The following is a 9,103-nucleotide window of genomic DNA, read 5'->3' as shown; positions in this document are numbered from 1 at the left end:
TTTTATCCTGAAGACCTATGGTGCTGGAGTGGTAGTGCAGCAGGAAGGGCATTTGTCTTGCACATGGAAAACCGGATTCAACCCCGTAGCATGCCTTCTGGTTCCCAAGCCACACCAGTGATCCTTATGTGCAGCGCCAGGAGTAAGCCTGAGCACTCTGGTGAGTGGCCACCAAATAAAAACACAAAAAATATCCAACTATTCCTACAAAACTGAGGCTCCAAGAATGCCTTCCATGTGAGAAACAGCTCTTCCTATTTAGGGTTAGACTCACACACAGTAAAAGATGGGTTTCAACTATCTGTATCTTCCATAGGTAGAAATATAATTTTGACATGTAAAGATAACAGAAATTCAGATACTTGAAAAAATGTATCTTTTTATTTGTACACTTAAAAAGTTGTACTTAGAAACTTATAATACAGTTTGAAAAACCAAAAGAAATGCCAGGGGAAAGGAAGGGTGTTACCTTTTATTGATTGATCATTAAGGATGTTAGAGAAATAAAACAAAAACACAGTAAAATGTTTAAAAAATTAAAGAACATTTTCCAGGTACAAATTTTATAAATACAAAACAAATTCACAAATTACTTTAAATGCTAAATAAATATCTAGTTAATAAACTCAGACTTAATACCTCCAGCAAGCACTGGTACAGCACTTCAAAAATATAAAATTGAATTCACTCATGTGTAGTGTTGAAAGAATGTGCTTATTAAACAATTTTTAGATGTATACACTTTTCCCCCACACTGTGCTATCAAATAAGATTATTTTTGCAAATAAATCTTTCTCAATATCACACTTCCAAGAAAACCATCAATGACAATATAAATCATAGATGAAAAAATATTTTCCAAGATATTGGGACACATGAATGATCTCAAAATGTACAAAACCCTCTGTAAACCAGTACTGTATCTAATACATCTATTAAACTTATTAGATACTGAACAAAACTGTAGCAAAGAAAATCTTTCCTACATTCTCCTGAGTGCTTAATATTAAAATTGAGAATATAGTGCAGGCCACACTTCAATGTGGTCAATAAGTTGTTATTGCTTTATACACATATGTCTGCTTTAGAGCATGATTTAATGTTCCATTTGATGAACAGTTTTTTTCAAATATCCTTTAGAAGGACACAATCAGATTCGTGACTTTTTTGCAGCTGGTGGTGTGCTAACTTGATCCACATTCCCAGGTGAGATATGGAGTCCAAGCTTTTGAGCCTGAATATGAAAAAATGCTTGCAGCCTAGTTCCAGCTTTTGCTTCACTGGTGTTACGAGGGTTGTACTCAAAGCAGTTCGAAAACATTAACTCAATATCATCAATAAACTCCGCTAGAAAGAAAAAAACAAAACGGAATTAGAATACAAGTACATCAATATACAGTTTGCATCATATATAAAAACATCTTTAAGGAAAAAGAAACCCTTATTCCTTGAAAATTGAAGACTGAGGGGCTGGAGCAATAGCACAGCAGGTAGGGCGTTTGCCTTGCACGTGGCCAACCCGGGTTCAAATCCCAGCATCCCATATGGTCCCCTGAGCACCACCTGGAGTAATTCCTGAGTGCAGAGCCAGGAGTAACCCCTGTGCATCGCTGGGTGTGACCCCCAAAAAAAAGAAAAAAAAAAGAAAATTGAAGACTGAAAAAGTGGCAGAACTAAATAGGGGAATTTTTGCCTATACCTGGTGGTATTGTGCTCTGGTGGGGCTGGAGGGACCAGTAGTGCTGGGATCAAACCTTGGTTGGCTGCATGCAAGGTCAGCGCCTTACCCCCTGTACTAGAGTTAAGTAAAAAAAAAGATACTTAAAATTGTATTGTTTTTCTTTTTGCTATACTGGACAGTGCTCAGGGGACCATGTGATGCTAGAGATAGAACCTGAGTTTCCCTGCATGCAAAGCATATGCTACAGCCCTGGGCTAGCTCTTCAGTCCTTAAACTGTTTCACTGAAACTATGTGATTATGTAATAAAATACTATGCAATAATAAAGAGCTATTATTAAAATCAAATTCTGTAAAATGTCCTAACTCCATTGATCTTTTATCTCATATACATGGATAAGCTCTTTAGGGAACCATGGGTACACCACCTACAAACTACATAAGATCCATCGTTTAAAAAAGAAAAGTACATTCTACATCTTTAAAGTATCAGAGAAAACTGTAATTACTTACATGCTAATTTATATTCACATTTGTTCACTTTTTCACGAATTATATTTAAGGCAATGGGCTTTTTGATGATATCATAATAGTCTGGGACCTGCAAAATAATGTATATATCTCCATTAAAATTTTATCAGTAACAAATGGTTAAATACATGAATATTTTATATATAGAAATGATTAACTTCAATATTATTATTCCATTAAAATGCACTGTCACTGTTATCCTGTTGTTCATCGATTTGCTCAAGCGGGCACCAGTAACGTCTTCATTGTGAGACTTATTGTTACTGTTTTTGGCATAGTGAGTATGCCACGGGTAGCTTGCCAGGCTCTCCCGGGTGGTGAGATACTCTTGGTAGCTTGCCAGGCTCTCCGAGAGGGACAGAGGCAATTAAAATGCATATAAAAATATATATCATTATAAAGTTGTAAAAGTCTATTTAGTAGTATTAAAAAATGTTGACAATTTTGGGCTGGAGCACCCAATGATTGTACATCATAGGGTCATCACAGGGCTTACTCGTGGACGTAATCAGGAAACTGATTCTACGTGGTGCTGAGATTCAAACTGGGGTCATCCATGTGCAAGATAAGTGCCCTAGCCCCTGCACTATCTCTTTGGCCTCTACCTCTGTAATTTCTCTTTTACTAAGAGTTTCTCAAATTGCAGTCTCTGTACCAGCACCATCAACATTGTCTAGGGCAGTAGTTTCTAACCTTTTTTATCTGTGGACTGACATTAAGAGATAATAACACTTTGTGGACCGTGGTCCATAGGCTGACCATGAAAACCACTGCTTTAGGAAATTCTCAAATATATATGAATGGGTCCATGACCTAAAGAATAAAACACTTTGGCCTGGCAAACTCTCCATGTGAATCTAGTATATGCTTGGTTTGAGAACCACAGTTTTATGCAATAGAATGGTCCTGCTTAGCATTAATAATATTCATTATTACAAAGAATAAAAACACTGATTATCTCAATACACTTGTCAAAGATTTAGTGATGTGATTAGAAGAGATTGAAGAACTACACTAACTTTTTCATTTTTCAATTTTTTTAAAGAATCAACTTCCCAAATGGCTTAAAGAAAAAAAGAAAGGACAGTGACCAACAGGTATTACAATTACTTCAAAGTTGCCATGTAGACAATATATTAGATATATATGTGAATACATTTTATGAAGTCTAGGAATATTACCTGAATTTTTGAAACGAGTTTCAAAAAAGGCCAGCTGTCATCATGCCGTACTAATTCCACAACAAGTTGTTCAAAAGCAGATAATTCATGAACTCCTCCCTGTCGGCCTGAAGTTCTTCTATTTAGTATCACAGGAGATGATTCTGAAAAATAATGAAAACATTTGAAGTTATGATAAGGCAAAATATTTCATCACCATAACTCAAAAAGGGCAAGTAAACACACACACACACAAAATGTAAATAAACTGAAACCTGGGGCCAGAGTGACAATACAGCATTCAGGATCAATCCTGGAGGGGCTGGCAGACCATAAGTGGTGCCAGGGATCAAACCTGGGTTGGCTGCAGGCAGGGCAGGCACCTTTCACTGTACTCTAGCTCTGGCCCCTCAATATTCTTTAATAAGAATAGTTTAAGTTAGATTTAATACCTGTAGCTTGTCTTTTCCTGCACCTTCTCTTGGAATCACTATCTTGGAGACCAAGTTTTGAACCAGAGTTAAGAGATCGAGAGTGATCACTCGATGTTGTTGCAATAACTCTGAAGTTAGGGAGGCTTGGACTGTTTTCTGGTGTGCTGTGAGCACTTTTCCTGCCTCTGCGCTTTCTATGAGGACTAAGTAGTTCTACAAACACATTTGCTTGCAGTGGGCCATGACTCTGGCGAGTAGAACGATTGGCAATTCTTAAAGATTTAGTTCCTGTAGGAGGAGCAGATTTTATCTTTCTTAGGCTTCTACTAGAAGTTTTAGAAGAAACAGTTGTTTTGGGTGTACTCTGCTGACTTCTTGAAGAGTATCTTCCAGAGTCTTGTCGTTGGCTGCGACTTGAGAAAGAAGAGCTAAGTCTCCCTCTTGTCTTAATTGACAATCTGACTTGTGGTCTTCCACGTTTGGGTGGGCTGTAAATATAATTGAGAAAAACAATTATTGCACAAAGCAATGGAGAACATATGATTACTGTCATTCTTGTTCTATTCAACCAATGAATTCTACATTAAGTACTTTTTTGTATTACTGAGATATATCCCTATAATTCTTAAACTTTGTTTTGTTTTTGTTGTATTTTTGGGTCACACCCGGAGATGCACAGAGGTTACTCCTGGCTCATGCACACAGGAATTACTCCTGGTGGTGCTTGGGGGACCACATGGGATGCTGGGAATCAAACCCGGGTCAGCCGCGTGCAAGGCAAATGCCCTACCTGCTGTGCTATCACTCCAGCCCCTAATTCTTAAACTTTGAGTTAACAAATTTGCATAAAAATCTTAAGTGTTTTCACATTTTATTGTAAAGAGAATATATTATATTTTATTTATAATTCCAGGATATAAAAAATCAAATCCTAAATTATGGTACACTAATAAAATACTCAGAATAATCAATAAATATACTTAAATAAGCCATGTTGAAAAGCCAAAGAGCGATAAATCAATCATAAAATGCATTTTTTCCCCTTCATAGGCTACAGGAGACTATCACTACTGATATTGAAGTAACCTACAGCTTTGGCCAATAAAATAGGCTTTAAACCAGTGGATTTTGAATGTCAAATCAAATATCTTTGTTTCTTCTGATTCTTAGTAAATTCAGCCTTTTAAGTTCCTTTAAGAAGTAGAATGCAACAACCATATTAAACTTTTTACTAACTTTTTTTCTGGTTCAGGTTACCAAACCCATGTCCTATGCATGCATGACATGTACTTTCCCTACTGAGACACACCGATGAACTCGAGCATTAAGCCTTTCTCAATCTCTTCACATACTTGTGCTTCCAGTTTTTCCCTAAAATACTGCCAAGAATTTTTCTAATTCTTTACCTTTTTTATTTTTAACACTAGCCTTATAAGGTACAGGGAAAATGGCCCCTGGCAAAAACCCAAATAAACAAAAACCCACCAACACACACACACACACACACACACACACACACACACACACACACACACACACACACACACACACACACCCTCTCTTCTCTTTCTTGCCAAGATGCAAAGATGCATTTTGGGTGTAGCATTCCTGTCTAAACTTGAATTCATACTTGATTCTGTCAATTGGCTAAACTCCAGAATGTACTATATTCTGTAGGGAGTATTTTTTTTGCTTTGTTTTTTGCTTTTTGGGTCACACCCAGCGATGCACAGGGGTTACTCCTGGCTCTGCACTCAGGAATTACTCCTGGCGGTGCTCAGGGAACCATATGGGATGCTGGGATTCGAATCTGGGTCAGCTGTGTGCAAGGCAAACACCCTATCCACTGTGCTATCACTCCAGCCCCGAACTTTTAACTACATGAAAAAGCAAGGGTAACTTCAGGTAGTACATTACCTAATAGTTAAGAAAAGAAATTACACTGCCCCCCTCAACCACTGCATTTGTGATTAAATGGCCTAAAAAACTATTCTAGTAAAGATCAATAGCTCTCATTTTATTGCAAGTTAGAACTTACCTGACTTCTTCCTCTTCTTGAGAGTCATCTTCATCTTGTTCAATCTCATACTCTTCTTCCTCACTTTGACCCTCTTCATCACCATCATCAACTTCATCATCCTCATCCTCCAAACTGTCTTCCACCTCTTCATCACTTTCCAAAGATGGTCTCTGTCTAGAGGAGAGTCTTCTAGAACGTTGCTTTGGCCGACATTCGGGACAAAACCAATCTCCTTCAGGCACAGTCTGACAAATCACATTAACAATCATTAACCATTTATTACTCAAAATTCTTAAGCTGTCACTCAAAATCTCAATCAATCATTATATGAGTAGTAGAACAAGGAAAAGATACCTTCAGTTTTGGGCGAACACAGTAGGTATGATGACCCCGATCACAGCCATCACAAAGAACCATGTTTTCAGCATCGCCTTTCTTTCTGCATATCTTGCAACGAGCATTCAGTATAGATTTAGACCATATCACACTACGATCCAAGGTGGAGAGGTGAAGAAAGACTTGGGATAGACTAGCAGAAGAAAGAAGAGACTCTCTCCAACGATCCAGCACAGTTTTGTATGAACGTCCGCTGTCACTGGCATCTTAAATGAAAAGGAAAAGTGATATGTTTCTAGGTAAAACCTAAACATCTCCTAAAACTATTTTTTTTCTTTCTTTCTTTTCTTAAAATTACATTTGAGATAATATGGTTACAAATGTTCATGCTTATGGTGTTCATGCTTATGGTGTTCAATGTTACTACCCCTCCACTACCCCCAAAGTGCCTAAATTCCTCCACTACAGTCATTAGAACTTCTCAGATAATTTAACTTATAACTCAATGGGTGAGGGGGCAATTGGTGGAGGGAAGTGGACACTGGTGAAGGGATTGGTATTGAAACACTGTATGGCTGAAACCCAAATCTGAATAAATTTTTAATTTCATAGTGACTACATTTTAAAAAAAGGTATTCATTAAGAACCTACTTAAAAAATTAAGTACCTAGGAATCAACAAAGAAAGTGAAATATTTATAAACTGAAAACTATGTCACTACTAAAAGAAATAGAAGAGGATACAAGGAAATGAAAGACATCTAATGTTCATGGCTATGAGGAATTAACATTATTAAAATGATCACCCTAGGGGCTGGAGTGATAGCACAGTGGGTAGGGCGTTTGCCTTGCACGCGGCCGACCCGGGCTCAAATCCCAGCATCCCATATGGTCCCCTGAGCACCGCCAGGAGTAATTCCTGAGTGCAGAGCCAGGAGTAACCCCTGTGCATCGCTGGGTGTGACCCCAAAAGCAAAATAAATAAATAAATAAATAAAATGATCACCCTATCCAATGGCATTATACAGATTTGATACATGCCTATGAAAATTTCAGTGGCATTCTTCAGGGGCATAAACAAATACTACTGAAATTAATAGTACTACATAGAACTATAGTACAATCCAAATAAACAGCTAACACAATAATGAGGAAAAAAAGATGATGGGAGGCATTGCATTTCCTGACCTTAAAATGTATTATAGGGTTGGAGAGATGGTACAGCAGGTAAGGTGCTTGCCTTGCATACCGCTAATCTGAGTTTGATCCTTGGTACCCCATACGGTCCCTTGAGCCCTGCTAAGAGTAATCTCTAAGCATAGAGTCACTAGTAATCTCTGAGTACCCACCGGTTATGGCCCCAAACCCAAACCCAAACATATCATAAAGCAATATTATATCATTTAAATATTATAAAGCAATTATCAAAACAGTGTGCTACTGGGATGAAAGCAGATCAATGGACTAGAATTGAGAGCTCAGAGGTATGTTCATAACACATAGGCAGTTAATTTATGACAAATAAGCTATCAGCATTAAATGAAGCAAGGAAAGACTCTTCAACAATGGTGTTGAACAACAGGTGAGTCACTTAGAAAAAATTGAAATTGGGCGCAGGAGTGATACTACAGTGGGTAGGGTTTGGTCCCTGGCATCCCATATAGTCCCCGGAGTACCTACAGGAGTAGGTACTCCTGAACAACCCCTGGGTATCACTGGCGTGAACCAACACCTTCTCCCTGCCCCCCTCAAAAAAAAAAAAAAGGGAAAAAAAATTGGATCCCCCATCTCACACCATACAAAAAAGTTAACTCAAAAGAAATTAAGTCCTTATAAACCAAATCCACAAAATTCACAAGATAAACATTAGCAGAACCCATCACGATATTAACTTTATAGTCATCTTCAATTAGTTAACTTTACTGGCAAAGATAAAAGTATGGGAATGGAGTGATAATACAGTGGGTAGGGTATCTGCCTTCCACACAGCACACCTGGGTTCAATCTCTGGAATTCCTTATGGCTCCCCAAGCACCACCAGGAGTGACTCTTGAGTAAAGAGTCAGGAGTAAATCCTAAGCACCTCCAGGTGTGACCCATAAAACAAAAACATAAAGATAACAAAAGTCAAAATTAAAAAATGGGGCTATATCAAATTTTGACATTTTTGCACCAAAAGAATGGACTACAATAAAAATACCCTATAAAGGCTGGAGAGATAGCACAGTGGGTAGAGTGTTTGCCCAGGTTTGATTCCCAGCATCCCATATGGTCCCTTGAGCACCGCCAGAAGTAACTCCTGAGTGCAGAGCCAGGACTAACCCCTGAGCATCGCTGGGTGTGACACAAAAAAGCCAAGAAACAAAACAAAACCAAACCAAACCCTATAATCGAAAAAAATATGCGCACATCATACATTTAAAAGGCTAATACCCAAGACATAAAAAGCACTCATAGTTCTCATAATAATAATAATAATAATAATAATAATAATAATAGTAATAATAATAAACATCAAAAAATGGAACATTCAGATAGCCAATATGCATATCAAAGTGATAAATATCACTGATTATGATGGAAATACAAATAAAAATAACAATGAGGTATCATCTCACATCAGTAAGAATAGTCTGTATTCAAAGAAAAAAAGTACTCATGGGGATGCTGTGTAAAAGGAACCCTCATTTACTATTAGGATTATCATCTGATTCATCCTCTGTAAGAAACAGCATGAAGACCTCAAAAATTAGAAATAAAACTACGGTATGACTTAGCAATTCTTTGGTATCTACTCTATAAATACATTCTTTCTTTCTCTCTTTCTTTCTCTTTCTCTCCTTCCTTCCTTCCTTCCTTCCTTCCTTCCTTCCTTCCTTCCTTCCTTCCTTCCTTTCTTTCTTTCTTTCTTTTTGGTCACACCCAGCGATGCACAGGGGTTACT

General features: G+C 37.7%; 1 protein-coding gene across 4 annotated transcripts in view; it reads right to left on the bottom strand.

Annotated features, from left to right (window-relative positions):
- Positions 1 to 444: 444 nt before the first annotated feature.
- The window catches only part of BAZ1A (bromodomain adjacent to zinc finger domain 1A), an 83,507-nt gene continuing 74,848 nt past the window's right edge, over positions 445 to 9,103 (bottom strand). For all 4 annotated transcript variants that reach the window (XM_055131498.1, XM_055131500.1, XM_055131499.1 and 1 more), the window contains 6 exons: positions 6,179 to 6,426; positions 5,843 to 6,069; positions 3,823 to 4,292; positions 3,392 to 3,534; positions 2,193 to 2,280; positions 445 to 1,347 (listed from right to left, as the gene is read on the bottom strand). In XM_055131498.1, coding sequence (XP_054987473.1) covers positions 1,151 to 1,347; positions 2,193 to 2,280; positions 3,392 to 3,534; positions 3,823 to 4,292; positions 5,843 to 6,069; positions 6,179 to 6,426 — 1,373 coding nt within the window. In that variant the 3' untranslated portion in view covers positions 445 to 1,150. The remainder of the gene's footprint in view (positions 1,348 to 2,192; positions 2,281 to 3,391; positions 3,535 to 3,822; positions 4,293 to 5,842; positions 6,070 to 6,178; positions 6,427 to 9,103) is intronic.

Source organism: Sorex araneus, chromosome 3, assembly GCF_027595985.1.
Source record: "Sorex araneus isolate mSorAra2 chromosome 3, mSorAra2.pri, whole genome shotgun sequence".
In the NCBI taxonomy this organism is placed as follows: Eukaryota; Metazoa; Chordata; class Mammalia; order Eulipotyphla; family Soricidae; genus Sorex; species Sorex araneus.
The sequence above is the reverse complement of the archived record's forward strand: the minus strand, read 5'-3'. Positions and strand labels throughout refer to the sequence as shown.